Here is a 16,914-nt window from a genome sequence, read left to right on the forward strand (position 1 = left end):
GGTGAGGATTTTCTGCCTGATGCACAGATTGATTGGTAGCCACTGGAGATTTTTGAGGAGGGGAGTAACATGCCCAGAGAGTTTCTGGACAAAGACAATCTGGGCAGCGGCATGAAGTATGGATTGAAGTGGGGAGAGACACGAGGATGGGAGATCAGAGAGAAGGCTGCTGCAGTAGTCCAGACGGGATAGGATGAGAGCTTGAACGAGCAGGGTAGCGGTTTGGATGGAGAGGAAAGGGCGGATCTTGGCTATGTTGCAGAGGTGAGACCGGCAGGTTTTGGTGACGGCTTGGATGTGAGGGGTGAATGAGAGAGCGGAGTCGAGGATGACACCAAGTTTGCGGGCTTGTGAGACGGGAAGGATGGTAGTGCCGTCAACAGTGATGGGAAAGTCAGGGAGAGGGCAGGGTTTGGGAGGGAAGACAAGGAGTTCAGTCTTGGACATGTTGAGTTTTAGGTGGCGGGCAGACATCCAGATGGAGATGTCCTGAAGGCAGGAGGAGATGCGAGCCTGGAGGGAGGGGGAGAGAGCAGGGGCAGAGATGTAGATCTGGGTGTCATCAGCGTAGAGATGATAGTTGAAGCCGTGGGAGCGAATGAGGTCACCAAGGGAGTGAGTGTAGATCGAGAACAGAAGGGGACCAAGAACTGAACCTTGGGGAACCCCCACAGTAAGGGGATGGGAGGGGGAGGAGGAGCCAGCAAAAGAGACTGAGAATGAACTGAGAATGAGAATAGTCTGCCCACTAACTCAGATTACCCACTCTTCAAGCCGGCGGGCAGCCTTATGGAGGGATTATCAGAAACAGCCCGCAAGTTGCTTTCATTTCAACCAGAGAACTCGGACTTTCTTTGGGTTCCCGGAGCAATGGCCTCTGGGTAAAAAGCAACCACATTTCCCAGATGTGCTAAGTGTATCCATGTGAATGAATGTCTCCTATGTGCAGCACCAGGGATTTGGAGATAAAGATGAGACCAGAGAGTCTTCGTTTTCTGCCCTTCCAAGGCTTTCAGTCTTGAGCACTGGATTCAGATACTAAGATTAGCCCACCCTGGCAGGTAGGTTCAAATAATCTCTCCTAGAACTCAGTTGAGGGAGAACAGAGGTTGTTTTCTTAAGATTCTTGCCAACTGAAATTGGGTTTCTTCCAAGTCTTGGGACACCTGGGTCTGTGTACTTTTCCACCAACGGAGGATGGCGGCCCATTCGCCCACGTTAGTAGTAGAAGGAAATTTACTTTCTGCTTGGGTAATTAAAAAGTTTAAAAATCCACAATCATCTTGATTTCCTTGTTTCCTGAGTACATCTTTGTAAATCTATAAGATGTAAAATTGTTTAAGTAAAATCAGCACCAAGGAACTGCACCAATTTAAGGAATTTTTTTATTTTCTTACAACCACTTAAAACTGTCATAATATACCACAAACTTATGTACACTCTTATTTACACAGAAACAAGCAAAATAGCCATCCAAAATAGATTAAAAAAAACTTTAGGCCTCTTCACCTATCAAACATGATGGGAATTATTTTTAATAGGCATATTTTCTTGTGCATATTTTTCCTTACATAGGATTTCAACCTCAATGCATAACATCTGAAATCCGGGTTGGCGGGGGGGACCCAAAAAAAAACAGCAAGCAAGAGGGACACAATACAGAATGCATTTTGTTTTGTTCCAAACAAGCAGCTAATTTAAAAAAAGGCAAAATGCAGGAAACAAAGTGCATCCGTTCCAATGAGTTAGTAGAAGAGGCCTAGAGTGCTGGTACCAGCCAGGAGTCTTTCCTTGGCAGACCTCTGATTGTCTCCATAGGATTTAAGTTTATTATTTTAAAAAGGAGGAAGAGAAGAGCAGGAAGGAGAGGAAAGGGGAGAAGCTTTAATCCTCGAGAGAAACATTCAAAGTACTATCTTGAGAAGTTATGGAAGTGACTCATCAGGCAACTTACTGTTTTTGCCTGAGCATCAACCACATCCCCAAATCAGCTGCTTCTCGACTGGGGTGCCTCAGGACCCCAATCGGGTGCTCTGTTCACTCGCTCGCTTTCTTGCAACATTCCTTTAAGCTGGAAGTGAAATTATGTTGAAGAACAAACCATACAGGGATCTTGGGGTTCCAACACAGCTTGAAGAATTGTGGGCGGGGGGAGGGGGCACCACCAGTTCTGCTAGCTCAATAATGCTAATCCAGATGCAGCCTTCGCCTCCTAAGTTGGTCGGAGTGAGACCCGTTGCCTCCTGCGGCCTTCTGGTTCAGCACCTCACTGCTGGTGTTGGAGGCTCATCGGGCAAGGTGGCTTGTTTTCTTTTGTAAAACAGTCTTACGTGTTGGCTGGAGCATTAGGCCAAGGCCCAGTGGTGTGCAAAGCCAGAAAAGCATAAGGAGAGGAAGAAACGTCTATTTCCCTATGGGTTCCTCCTCATCAACTCCTGGTTTTTGCTGGTTACTTGGAAAACAGAAGAGTCTTCAAACGTATCGACAAAGAACCTTGTGATCTGATCAGTGCATCCAATACCCACCCTTTGCCCTTTCACCCCTCTAAGGCTGCCTTCAAAATTGAGGCTACTTGTATGGTCCGGGGAGAGTTTTCAGGGGAGCACCCAAAAATGGTGGGCATGGAATAGGATACTTTTGGACTGGTCCTTTGTACGGAACAGCATGCAGCTTTCAAACTGGGCTTTTGGTAATTGGAACTGCAAGTCTATGTGTGGCTCACCTGGAGAAGTCAGAGTCCGCAAACTAGTCACAGCCTGTGCAGCATACATGTTCCACCAAAGCTTGTTAGCAAATCAGATAAAGAAAAAAAAAATCTCCAGGAGGAATCACACCTGCTTGAAAAGTACCAGGCATTTTTGGCTTTATAGTATTGTTTTTTTGCTTTTGTTTTTTTTTCAATGGTTTTAAATCAGCACCATGATCACTCCATCTGCTGCAAATCCTTCAGAACAAATCCATGCAGGCTTCTGAAGGGTAGGGAAATGGGGACACCTGCTTCCCACCCTGATCTTACACCTCACTAACTGGTAGGATCCCCTTCTCCTTCAGTTTACTAGTCTAACGGTGTTTGAAGTCTCAAAAGTTACTGAGCCCTCTGCTGACAGCATGCACAACTGTGGCATTTTCTCGGAAGGTGAGGGAAAACAAATTGACTCCCCCCACCACCACCCTATGCATCCAGAGGCCAAGCACAGTGAATGAGAACTTGGAATTTCCACTCCTGTGGCTCTACTTACTGGCCACGCTCTCAGAAGTTCTGTGGAAGTAGGAATTCTCAAACTGTCAACATAATAATCACTGGAGAACAGAGTCTTTGGCGGTAGTTGCTAAGTACAGTGTGACCATGTGGCAATCTCAAACAATATTCCCATTTGGTCCCACTCTGGACACTGCCCAGAAGCCTCTCTGGTATTTTATACAACCTCTCCCAAACACATAGTTTCCTTTTTGGTTCACATGACAGCAGTAACAAAGTCCCCAAACCCTTGGCTGAAAAAGAAAAAGCCAGCAGGGAGCCCCCAAATAAGCACCTCCCTGTAGTCCTGTTCCACGCCAGTTGCTATATATGCCAAGTGTAATCACGTGTATACACGTGACCATTCAATACTCTAGGTGTTCCCTGTCCCACAATCAGTTCAGTTTTGCTGTAAGAGGAAGAAGCACGACTGCTAAATTCTGATCTTGGCTTGCAAATCCCCAGGTATCTGCCACAAAGTTGAAGTTCACTTTGCCTGCCCTGGTACACTCAAAAGGATGAGTCCTGCTGCCTCCCCAGGGGCAGATTAAAGGCAGCCTGAGGTGAAATGGAGCAAATGGTTCATGGTAGCCCAGCAAGTTGGGCATGATTCCATTCATTCCAGAAGGCAGTTGTGCTCTCGACCTATCTGTAGAGCTAGGTTTCAGGGAGTGAAGATGCCTTGGGGCCTAATCACAGACTGCTGCGCTGTAGTTTTTCTCTGCTTTTGGAGAGTGGTTTCATTAAATTCCCAGAACCCCAGAGAATGACACAGCATAACGAGAATGAGATGGCAATTCCTGCTGGTCGGGACAAAATTAGCCACAACCACCAAAAACTACAGCCAGGCCTCGGCTTTAAGAAGCAGCTGTCTGGAATCAATTGTGTTGAGTGCTTAGAGCAGTGCTTGGCACATAATAAGCGCTTGACAAACACATTAGGAGGCGAAACATAAGTCGGAACCAATTTCCTCACAGCCTGATGGGGTCTTCCCTTGAGAACAAAGGATGAGCCTCAGTCCTGAAACTCTGGGACCGAGACCCTGAGTGAAGGAATTGATTACAATGCTGGCGATGTGCAGAGTGCCACTGGTGCGCTCTCTCGACCCTACAGGTCATGTCCTTGTTGGGGCTGGAAGGAATGAGCGAGCATGTGGGACAGGGGTGCAGAACGTGGCAAAGTGCCCACGAAGGAGGTTTTCCCACGTACGGGACCCAGCTGTGGCCAAAATAATCACAACATAGTGCCGGCGGTAGCCCGTAGGGCCATGACCCAGCAGACCATTTCCTTGATAGCCTCTGCAGTCTCTGCTGCCCACATCAGTTATTTTTCAGGATTCCTGACGGGCTGTCCACTGCTCGAACGCCCTAGGTGGCATGGCCCCAAAAGGCAGAACCAGAACTAGGACCCAGAATCTACAGATTCCTAGAACAGTGTCCTTTACGCAGAGGATTCAAACCTTGACATCTGCCCCAGCGGAACGAATTCATCTTAATAGTTAATACACCAGTTCCAGAGAAGCAGCTGACATGTATTTTCAACAATAAATGGAATTTGAAATTTCTGCCTTAAAAAATACATAAACAAATATCCTCACCACATCAAAAAGCCCCAAATTGTCTTCTTCCTTTGGCATAAAAGCTGCATGATTTAGACCTCCATTTGTCTCTGCTTCTTGAGCTGCCTAAGAAATTTCATTTTTTATTTGAAATACTTGGGTATGGGAGTTTGGGGTAGGATGATTTGAAAAATGGGGAAAAAAGTCAGATTCCCATTACTCTCTAGGTTACAATTATGCCCTTAGGACACATTTTATTTTATTGCCTAGAGAAAAAACCAACAAAAAAACAAACCACCACCAACAAAAACCCACTAAAGGATCCAATTGTCCAAGCAAGGATTCCAGCTAACATTTTGCAGGGGACTCGCTCTCTCCTTGATTCTTCTGGGCTGCTTAGAAGATTATCCCTTCAAACATCCTTTAGTACCACTGTCAAAGACAGAATACTAGACTGGAGGAACATTAGTCTAACCCAATATTGTCCGGTTTATGAGCTGAGGCTGGGGACCTTAAAAGACAAAATGAAATTGAGAAAACAAGATGTTCAATTAGGGTCCCTTTACTACTTTCCACACATTAATATATGCTATATGCAGTTCTTTCTCCTCTCAGACAAATGACCAATTCATCACCTTAAGGGACGATGCAGGAGGCCCATATTTAAGCTCAACAACATTATCTTGTACCCACTATCTGTTTATTGCTAGAACCCAATAACTCCAAGTTGCTATTAGAAATAAGCTGATAGAGCCAGTATTCCTAAAATGCAGGACTACATTTCTGCCAGAACTGGGGGGAAGGGTGGAGTACTTTCACGTGCCATTTTATCAACAGATTCTGGGTAATTTACTGACTATACAGATCTTGTGTTCTAGACTTTCCAAGCCCTTACAGATAACTGAATTAACGATAAACTGTCCCTTGTAACAGTTGAATAATTACACCATGGGGAACTTTTTGAGAAGGGATAGAGAGATTTGTTTGGATATAATTTGGGATAACTTAAAATGATTTCTAAACAACCATCAGGACCGGGGCAAGATTCTATTTTGAGATTTGAGGTGTCTTTGCAGGGGTGAGGAGAGGAATTGTTGTGATGAGTGAGTGGGGTGTGTGTAACATAAAAGCCAGTGAATCCAATCTCTATATCATTCACCTTATATGCAGCTCAAAGGACAACTCAGCAGAAACCCACAAGTGGCTGGCTAGTCTTCAATTTTTAATCAGTATTCTACGTCCCTGAAAACACAAGTGTTCTATTTGCTTTGCCTGAATTAGAGAAAGCCAAAACCCCACATTCAGCTGGAGGGTAAATGAGGTGAGGTGAGTCCTTCCTGGGTGTGGAAGGGGTGGTTGCAGAATTTAACCTCAAAAAGCCCAGCATGCTTTCAAAGGAACAAAATGTTGCTGTAACCTCAAAGAAAAACTGAAGACAAAACACTTTCAAAAGTCCACTGAAAGAGGTAATGGAAAGGAACATCAATGTTGCTAAGGTGCCAATAAACCTCTTCTTGGGATGCTGCTGAACTAGGAGACCCATCTCTGAATGGAGGAGAGGGAGAGACAAAAGAACTAGTGTAAAACTTCCACAGAACTTGTCAAACTAAGTTAGAAATAAAGACAGCAAATCACCACCAACCAATCCCCCGAAAGCATTATTTTTGGTGTTCAGGTCACTGTTGAAAATGGCACCCGGGGTGGGAGGGAAGGGGTGGAGAGATTCATCAAGAGCTATTAGCTGCAATTTTAAAAAGAGGTAGTGGAAAAAAAAAAGTCCCCAGAAATTTAATTTTTAAATAGACCAAAATGTGAGTACATTCAGAGTCCTAGAGCTACACTATCCCAAAAATGAGCTGCTTTAAGAAACACACACCCGCACACACAAACACACGCGCGCGCGCGCGCGCACACACACACACACACACACACACACACTCTGACACGCCCACGGCTCAATCATGTTCCTGTTTTTTCCAAGAAAGATAGAACAGGAAGAAAGAAACTTGGGATATGGGAGGAACACAAAGGAAATAAAAGACTTTCCAGCTCTCGCGATTTTCACTTAAAATCAATGTCCTTTTTTCTTCTTTTACATGCACACACCCCAAAATGCTCATTCTCCTCACAGGAGCCTGTTTTCCCTCCTCCCCCACCAATACTTTTTGTTAAAACAAACAAACCAAAACTGCAATCTGCCAGCCAAAAGGCTGCCACATTTCGATCCCGATCACATTGGTACTTTGCCCCAGGGGTGTGGTCTGTCTTTCCTCAAAGTGCAAAAACATGGCAAGCGGACACCTGCGAATAGGCATCGCCAGAGAGCCATTCTGGCCCTACCTGGCTACCTCTAGGAATAGCTCACTACAATTGTGCTTCAAAGGTCCTGTTCAGCTTGGCCACGCTTCTTAGTTGGCAAACTGCTGGTAAAAGGCAAACTTGATCCTCTCAATGTGATGACAGAGTTTGATGGCAGGTCCCAGTTTCAAGTCCATGCATTCTTGAACAGTGGGAAGAGTAAGGAGCAGTAGTGCCTGCCCATCAATTTCCTGTCCAGGGATAAACAACAAATAGCTTCTAAGAAGTAGAATTAGTGACATTTACTGATATCTCTGCTCACCTAGGGGGGGTCCTTACATCTCCAGGCACCTCTCCCAGAAAATTTTTCAAGGTAGGGAAATACTTTTTCCATTAGTCTCCTTTATTGAGATTTTCCTGCCTCTTTCTTTTTTCCCCCACAAAGGAGTCAGGCCTTTCAGGCCAAAAATCTCGCAAGTTCCTCGATAATAATAATAATAATAATAATAATAATAATAACAATGATGACATTTATTAAGCGCTTACTATGTGCAAGACACTGTTCTAAGTGCTGGGGAGGTTACAAGGTGACCAGGTTGTCCCACGGGGGCACTCAGAGTCTTAATCCCCATTTTCCAGATAAGGTAACTGAGGCCCAGAGAAGTGAAGTGACTTGCCCAAAGTCACCCAGTTGACAAGTGGCAGAGCCGGGATTTGAACCCATGAACTCTGACACCAAAGCCCGGGCTCTTTCCACTGAGCCATGCTGCTTCTCGATCCCAGGGAGATCTTCAAAACAAAGTGCTATAGCTTCATTGGCCACCATGTGTTTGAAGATTGTTGCCCCTTCCTTGCATGCATTCAGACATGCAAAGTCAGAGACTCCTCACCCTGGGCTTCAAGGCTCTCATCACCTCGCCCCCTCCTACCTCACCTCCCTTCTCTCCTTCTACAGCCCACCCCACACCCTCTGCTCCTCTGCCGCTAATCTCCTCACCGTACCTCGTTCTCGCCTGTCCCGCCATCCACCCCCAGCCCACGTCATCCCCCGGGCCTGGAATGCCCTCCCTCTGCCCATCCGCCAAGCTAGCTCTCTTCCTCCCTTCAAGGCCCTACAGAGAGCTCACCTCCTCCAGGAGGCCTTCCCAGACTGAGCCCCTTCCTTCCTCTCCCCCTCGTCCCCCTCTCCATCCCCCCATCTTACCTCCTTCCCTTCCCCACAGCACCTGTATGTATTATGTATATATTTTTGTACATATTTATTTATTTATTTATCTTGTACATATCTATTCTATTTATTTTATTTTGTTAGTATGTTTGGTTTTGTTCTCTGTCTCCCCCTTTTAGACTGTGAGCCCACTGTTGGGTAGGGACTGTCTCTATATGTTGCCAACTTGTACTTCCCAAGCACTTAGTACAGTGCTCTGCACACAGTAAGTGCTCAATAAATACGATTGATTGATTGATTGATTCAGAAAATTTAACAAGAACTACAACTGGCGCAAGACTGACACCTTTTACAAAGCCCTAATTAAACTTGAAACCATCATTTTCCTGTTTTGTAAAACAAAACTCAACACTGATAATATTGACCCCAAGAGAATTTAGCAAAAGATACCTAGATCCAAAGGCTTATCCCAGAGGTATCTGGGTCATTAGCTAGGAAACTGTAGTCACTCGCTATTGAACATCAAGAATCACCCCTTTGAAAAATTGGTTGAAATGAGCCAAAAATAAAGTTGGTAGATTTTTAAAACAAGTTTCTCACCTCATTTTGGAGAATGAGATGCCAGAAACAGCAGTTACTTTGACAAGAATGGGAAGGTAACAATGGCTTTGGAGAATAAAGTTGTAATGATCAACTAAACAAGCCTCTGGCCCAGTGCCAAAATAAATGGCAGGAAATAGGTTTTATTATTTTGTGGAACTTAAAAATAAATCAGCATCTTGTAAAGATCAGAATACAATGCATCTCTACAACAAACTACTGTCATTGTTCTTCCTTGGGGGCCCATACTGATATAAATGAAAAAGCAGTCACTGTACCTGATCCAGGAATATTCTTGCTAGCGGAGCACAGTCTGTGGATTTGATGAACCGCACAACATCAGCCACACTCCAATCCAGTGGATTACTGTCCAGCTGCAGCTTTTCAGCCACTTCAATCTTTATTTCCTTCATTTCCCCCACACAAAGCAAACACCACATTAGAGCAATTTTTACTCACAACTATTTAGCTGTCTTATGCCACCATATGCTTTCCTCATAAAGTAAAAGCCCCATTCAAGCCCATAATTGAAACAAATTCAAGACAAAAGAGTGTTTTTGGAAGGTGGGGGTGGTAGGGGAGAGACATTTCCAGTCAGCATTCCAGTTTTACTTGCACTGAAATGATAAAAAAAAATTTTGTTTACCAAAAGAAAAGTGAATTTCATGACCTTGTTCTATGCTGAGTGTGTACCTGGATGCGATAATATTTCCAATGAAGCAGAATAAAACTAAGTGTAAGGGTGATCACTTATGGCTCAATTCAGTGTCTCTGTTAACATTTTTTTCAGATGGAATTTTCCTTTAAAGTGAGTAGATTTCATTGAGTGGGATCTCATCAGAATGTCAATAGATGGGGTTGTAAAATCAAAAGGTGCAGAAAGTGAAAAAAAAAAAAGTTCTCTTCCTCCTGGGTAGGCACATTAAACTAAGACTGAAAGACTGTTGCACTTGGACAATCAAGTGACTATGACAACCAAATCACGTGGCATTATTCCCGAATTTTGGCCACCTGAAAAAACAGCCAGCAAGGTCCTAGCATGGGCCAGCTAGCAACACTGGAAGCTGGCAACACTGCTGCCATGGCCACCTCTACGGTTGGCCTGTTGGATCACCTGGAAGAGTTTGCAGAAAGATCATGCCAGAAATCTCTGGAAAACCACTTAAGGAAGTGGCAGCACTGGCTATAGTGATGGGAGGGAGGGAGGGAGGGGGGCAAGGGGGGGAGAGAGAGAGAGAGAGCGAGAGAGAGACAGAGACAGAGAGAGAGAGACAGAGAGAGAGAGAGAGAGAAAAAGAGAGAGAGAGAGAGAGAGAGAGAGAGAGAGAGAGCGCTGCTACCTACTACTTTGCTGGCTGCCCTGCACCTGAAACACTCTCTAGATCAGTGTTTCTCGATTTGCGCCCAGAGCTCTCTCAATCTCCCCATTTCGCTTGCCTGCCCCCATCTCGCCATTGCTGTCTCCCTCTCTCTACCTGTCTTTCTTCCCCAACTCTACCCACCTCTCTACTTCTCTGTCTTTCTCTCCATTTCTATTCTAGTTGCCTTTCTGGCCTTCTCCCTTCCCTTTTTTAGACCCCCTGCCAGATTCCATGGAAGTCTCATTCCCTGTCCAGCTTTGAGCTCCAAAAAATACGGCCACTTTGACCAGAAATGTATTTCTAAAGGCACATCTGTAGTGAAGGAAAGGAGGAACCTGGGTCAGTGACAGCTATGTTATCTCCCCAGGAGTTCAGGCCACACAAAACCTTGAGGAAGGAGGAAAAGATGATTATTGTCAAAAAGGAACCTTTGGTGAAGGAGGTTTGTTCTCGTCATCAGAGAAGGAAAAAGTGCGGGGCTTCCTCTTCCTTTTATCTTGATCCTGAGGCAGTGAAGGTGACACCTCACTTTGGGTGGGAGAGGAGGAATGGGATTTTTTCTCCGATACTTCTGACTCTTCCTGAAGCTCATCTTGCTGCTCAGAAACACTGTCCTCACTTAAAGATTCTTCATCCACTTCATCCTGATCATCCTCTTCCTCCCCTCCACTACCCTGAAGGAGAAAGGGAGAAGGACGGCCCCATCACTCATCACAGAGTACGAAGAAGGTTAATTTAGGTAGCCTAAAACCGATTTCTCATTGACCAGACTCAAAAATGGTCTCTAAAGAGGTATTTTACAATCTACTAGGTCTGCTGTGAAAGCGATGGATGATTCTCCCATGACAAATGATAGCTGAGCTATGGTCCTAAGATTTCCGGACTGAGAACCAGAATGTAGGTCATGGGTTCTAATTCTGCCTCCGCCACTTGTCTGCTGTGTGACCTTGGGCAAATCACCTCACTTCTCTGGGCCTCAGTTACCTTATCTGTAAAATGGGGATTGAGACTATGAGCCCCACGTGGGGCCAACCCGATTTGCTTGTATACACCCTAGTGCTTAGCACAGTGTCTGGCACATAGTAAGTGCTTTTAGACTGTGAGCCCACTGTGAGCCCACTGTTGGGTAGGGACTGTCTCTATATGTTGCCAATTTGTACTTCCCAAGCGCTTAGTACAGTGCTCTGCACACAGTAAGCGCTCAATAAATACGATTGATGACGATTGATGATGAAGTGCTTAACAAATACCATAATATTAATTATTATTATTAGGTTAGCATGCTAGTGGCTTGCACAGCCCCATTTGCACTCGCTGTAAATTTGTCTCTAGACTGTAAACTCACTGTGGGTAGGGAATGTGTCTGTTATATTGTACTCTCCCCCAATCACTTAGTACAGTGCTCTCCACACAGTGAGTGCTCAATAAATACAACTGACCAACTCTTCCCCACCAGTCACATTCCTGTTAGGGCATGGAAGAATGGATTGGTGGGCAGGGGTGCAGAGTGTTGCAAACTTCCTGCAAAAGGAGGTTGTTTTGGGTGTGTGTTTGTTTGTGTGCAGGACCCATTTATAATAACCATAAATAATAATTCAGGGCTTAGGAGTCAGAGGTTGTGGGTTCTAATCCCGGCCCCACCACTTAGCTGTGTGACTTTAGGCAAGTCACTTAACTTCTCTGTGCCTCAGTTACCTCATCTATAAAACTGGGATTAAGACAGTGAGCCCCCCAGGGGACAACCTGATAACCTTGAATCTATACCAGTGCTTGGAACATAGTACATTTGTTCAGCGCTTACTATGTGTCAAGCACTGTTCTAAGAACTGGAATAAAAGATACAAGTTAATCAGCTTGGACACAGCCCCTGTCCGTCTTAGGGCTCCCAGTCAAAGTAGGAGGGAGATCAGGTGAAGCAATCCCAGCAGAGTGCCAATACAGTACTGAAGTGCCCCAGCCCGGCAGGTGGTTCTTTTTTCAGCTTCTGTGGTCTATGCCTACTTTAGCCAGCTATTTGTCAGGATATTTTCTGGGCCTGCCACCTCCAAGAATGTTCTGAGTGGCTCTTCCATCAGAAACCTTCACCGCAGATGGCACGGCCTTGGCCTTGGCCGGCAGAACCAGGACTAGATCCCAGAAACCCGGGACCTGGGGATTCTTAATTCCCAGGGCGGTGTTCATCCATTCCTTCAATCATATTTATTGAGCACTTACTGTGTGCAGAGCACCATCATAAGTGCTTGGGAGAGTACGATGTAACAATACAGACACATTCCTTGCCCAAAACGAGCTAGCAGGGTACTGTAAAATTATGACCATGGTAGGCTTTCCATCTTATGCCAGCTGTGATTTGCTTTCTGCCCTAGCCGCATACCCGGGGAGAACCTGCTGGTGTGGTGTCCACAGATGGAGAGGAGCGCTTCTTCTTATGGACAAAGAAATGCTTCCTTCTCTTCCTCCTTTTGTTCTGCTTCTTCATGCCACATTCCAAATTACTGTGCCCACCAGGTGGCCGCCCAATTCTCTTGTTTTTCTTCTTCCCGTAATAGTGTGCTGGAGGGGAGAATAAGGAAATGGTGCATTGATATTACAACAACTCTTCCCTGCTGGCAGCCTCATCCTCTCCTCATCTTTGGTGGGAGAACCCGTCTTGTTCCTCTCCCCTTTTTGCTGCTCCCTGCCTGGGCACTGGTTGGATCTGTAGGTCATTAATACATCTTTCTGGACCCAAAAGACAGGTTCCAAGCTCCTGCATGCCTCCTCTAATTTTGCTGAACCCGAGCCCAGGTTTACTGCTCTAATGTGGGTGAAGAAGAGTGTACTGAAGAGAAGAACAGAACAGGAGAAACGGTGCAAGGCCAAGAAAGGAACGAAGAGAATGGGACAAGGAAAAACAGAAAGGAACTCTGATCTGAAGAAGTAGAAAAGAGAAGGGGAAATACGGAGAGAAGTGGGACAGGAGGCAGAGACAAAGCTAGGGATAGGAAGAGAGACAGCTACCCAGAAAGATGAACAGAAAGAACATATCAGTAAAGGAGTAGAGGGACACAGGGAGAGAGGAGATGAGAGACCAGGGAGAGAAGAGAGACATGGAAAAAGGACAAAGAGAGGATGAGGAAAAAATCTAAGTTGAGCAAAGAATGTGTACTTCTGCTAGTAGATCCTAGGTTCCTTTGGGACAAGGTTGCATTCAGATTATACAATGCCTAGCTCATCGCATGCAAATGGATTGCTAGTAAACACAACTGATGATGTTATATAGCTTAGACTCTGACGATTAATTAGCAAATTACCACTTCACTGTGTTTTTTCTCTCTGCATCAGAGTCCAGACCCTGCAGAAAACTAGGGCATTATTTTTCAAAGAAAAAACAAAACAAAACAGAGAGCAGGTTCATACCATAGTCATGCTCAACATTTGGCAATGTCATCATCAGAGATTAATTTTCACAAGTCCTGAGGCATGTACCTATATTCCAGAAACAACCCAAGAGGCTTACAGGTGAAAATGTAAATACTATTTTCCTATGTCTGAGGCTCCACCCATAGCCACTGGTTCAACAGTTCATCTGACTTTATGAAAAAGCAGGGCCCAAAACTGCTCAGATTCAATCATGATAAATTCTCTTCTTTATTAATTCTCCTCAGAAGAGAGGATTGGAATTCTGATTATTTATACTTTTTTTAAAAAAAAAAAACCCAAAACATCACGGCAGCATGTGCGAAGATCCCAAGGCAAATCCTACCCAGCTGGGAAACTGCATTCTGTTTGCTTCCATCTGTATTTTTCAAGGGGAGAACATATTGAAAAATCAATCGGAAAGGTATTGCAACTCATTCCTCAAGTGACTGCAGTTCAATGAGAAGCTGATCAAATCCCAAATAGTTAGCTCTAAAATGATGTGGAATTTTTCCTGGACCACACAGCTGGGGTCAGCTGAAACAGTTACAAATCCAGAAAACGGAACTCACTGTATTTGGTCTTGGTCAATACGGAGCAGTTCTCGGAACATTTGTCCAGAACCATCTGCGGACTGAAGAGGTTCGGACAGCATTCCAGTTTGATGCAGGTTTTCCGGCAGAAGTCGGCCACCCGGTCGGCTGTCCTCACTACCTCGACTGTAGCCCGATAGCTCTTCCCTTTATACCTGCCAGTGCGAGAACCTGGATGGTTAGCTGGGTTTCATCAGTTCTACTGATTCGAAGAAAACCCTAACTGTTGACATCCCCTTGAAAATTATAATACTGCTTTGCATTATGTTCGAAGAAAACCCTAACTGTTGACATCCCCTTGAAAATTATAATACTGCTTTGCATTATGTACACAGCTCAAAACCCTCCAACCACTTGACCAACAAGAAACCACTATTTCCCCCAAAAGCCTACGTGAGGCAGGTTAATATGCCCTAACCTATTTTAGAGATTGGACAGTGAGGCGTGGAAAGGTTAACCTGCTTTCTAGTTTATACTTTGAGTCCTGAACTTAAATCCTATGGAGCGTAACTGCTTTTTTTCAAGAAATATATCTTTGCTTCAATCTTTAAAACATTTATATATTTTTTCTTTCCTGAAGGGGAGGAATTGTTCATATCACTGATTCATTAATGATAGATTCATCTATGGCATTGAAATCGAAAGCTTGCTTCCTATGCCTACAAACTTAAAAATTGGTAGTGTCAGGATTTTGTCCCTGCCCATAATGAGCTTACAGTCTAAAGATGTCATGTGGTTTGCATGACAATTGTGTGTTTGATCTCCAAGGTTGACCGGGTGCCCTATCAAGCCTACCAACCTCAAGGCGAGGGGTGGAATTACTCTCCCCTACAGGGTGTCTACATGGTACAGTGGAGGCGCTCACCCCAACTTGCCATCTTGGGGCAAGTTTGCTTGGGGCTGCTCGGTATTAATCAGTCTCCCCGTGTCAGAAATCCTACAAAGCAGTGGCTGGCTGCAGCAGCCCCTCCAAAGATGGAGTAAGGGAAATCTCCACTGCGTGTTTCATTTATTTGTTAGTCCTTGACTGAGGGGAAGGTCTTATGAGTGAGTGAATGGGAGTGTGAGAGACGTGTGTGTGTGTCTGTAGGTGGGTAAGAGAGAATGTGTGGGTATGTGTATCAGAATATGTGTGTATGTGACTGTGAGAGAATGTGAGTGTGTGTGTGTGTGTGTGTGTGTGTATGTGAGAGAGACAAAATGCCTCTATCCCCTTTCTGCCTTCTCCCCAGCTACATTCATTCATTAATTTGATTGTATTTATTGAGCCCTTATTGTGTGCAGAGCACTGTACTAAGCACTTGGAAGAGTACAATATAACAATAAACAGACACATTCGACTTCAGAGCTTACCCCCATGGGGACGCCCCCCACCCACTTATATCCTATCGGCAAGGATATAATAAACAGCATTCTGTTCATCAATTTAATTTCCCTTTCTTCTACTTAATACTAATAATGTGCAATGGCACATGCAATCCATTCACTCCATTCACACGAAAGAAAGTCTCTGGCACATCTGTGTTAAACTAAATGCTAAAGCCTGTAAAATGCCTGTATAATTAAAACTCAATGGGCAGTCACAGCCAGTACAAAGGTGTTTTTCATGGTTTTTCTTATTTCAAGCTAATAAATTGAATCAAAGTTAAGTAGCCAAGGGGTTTCGTGCATCACTAAATGGAAGTCTCCCAGAGCTAACCTGATTCTGCAAGCATTTGTGTGCTTTAGGTTTGTTAGGTGTAATACACTTTCAATTATCCACACTAATGGAGGGAAGCATTAATGAGGAGAATTAAAACAGTGGATAATCCATACACATAACACATTTGCTCAATTGCCTAAGGACCAGTTCCAATTCCCTAAGTCAAGTATCTGGGGGAAGAGATTACAGGGTAAATCAAATAGACTCCCAGAATAGACTGCTAAAAGACAGAGGGAGTGGGGAAGTCCTAAAGCAGAATGTTTTGGGTGGGAACAAGGTAGAGAAATTCCTGAATCACACTGGGTAGAAAAGTAAGTCACCAGGTACATGGTGAGATGGGGAAGTGCCAAGAGCGATGGGGATGCTACAACCTCTATGCAGGTGATTCCTAAATTTGCCTCACTAGCCCTGACCTTCCTCCTTTGCAATCATGCATTTCTTCCAAATGGTGGTATTTGTTAGCTGTTTTCTATCTGCCAAGCACTGTACTAAGCGTTGGGCTAGAAATGAGATAATCGGATTGGACACAGTCCTCTCACATAGGGCTCACGGTCTAAGGGGGAGGAAGAACAGGTACTTAATCCCCATTTTACAGATGAGGAAAGAGAGGCACAAAGAAGTTAAGCACTCAGACACCCTGCGGGCAAGTGGCAGAGCCGGAATTAGAACCCAGGTCGCTTGACTCCCAGGCCTGGCTCTTTCCACCAGCCCACACTGATTCTCAGCGATGATGTCCTGCTAGCACCTCAAATTTGACATGTCCAAAATATAACTCATCTTCCCTCCCGAATCCTTGCCTCCATCTAACTTTCCCATCAGGGTTGACAACACTGCCATCCTCCCCACTTCTCAAGACAGTAAGTAACCTTGCCATTATTCCTGACTCCTCCCTCTCTTTCAATTCCCATATTCAATCAGTTTTTCCTGCACAACATTTAAAGAATCTGCCCCTTCCTCCCCATCTAAATGCCCACCACATTGGTCCAGGAACTTGTCA

At 44.7% G+C, this 16,914-nt stretch overlaps 1 protein-coding gene across 3 annotated transcripts in view; it reads right to left on the reverse strand.

Moving 5' to 3' along the window:
- Nucleotides 1–1,408: 1,408 nt before the first annotated feature.
- The window catches only part of SFMBT1 (Scm like with four mbt domains 1), a 137,897-nt gene continuing 122,391 nt past the window's right edge, over nt 1,409–16,914 (reverse strand). For all 3 annotated transcript variants that reach the window (XM_038772025.1, XM_038772026.1, XM_038772027.1), the window contains 5 exons: nt 14,195–14,370; nt 12,598–12,776; nt 10,652–10,897; nt 9,141–9,269; nt 1,409–7,345 (listed from right to left, as the gene is read on the reverse strand). In XM_038772025.1, the coding sequence (XP_038627953.1) occupies nt 7,205–7,345; nt 9,141–9,269; nt 10,652–10,897; nt 12,598–12,776; nt 14,195–14,370 (871 nt within the window). In that variant the 3' untranslated portion in view covers nt 1,409–7,204. The remainder of the gene's footprint in view (nt 7,346–9,140; nt 9,270–10,651; nt 10,898–12,597; nt 12,777–14,194; nt 14,371–16,914) is intronic.

The sequence above is a fragment of the Tachyglossus aculeatus genome, chromosome X1 (assembly GCF_015852505.1).
Source record: "Tachyglossus aculeatus isolate mTacAcu1 chromosome X1, mTacAcu1.pri, whole genome shotgun sequence".
NCBI lineage: Eukaryota > Metazoa > Chordata > Mammalia > Monotremata > Tachyglossidae > Tachyglossus > Tachyglossus aculeatus.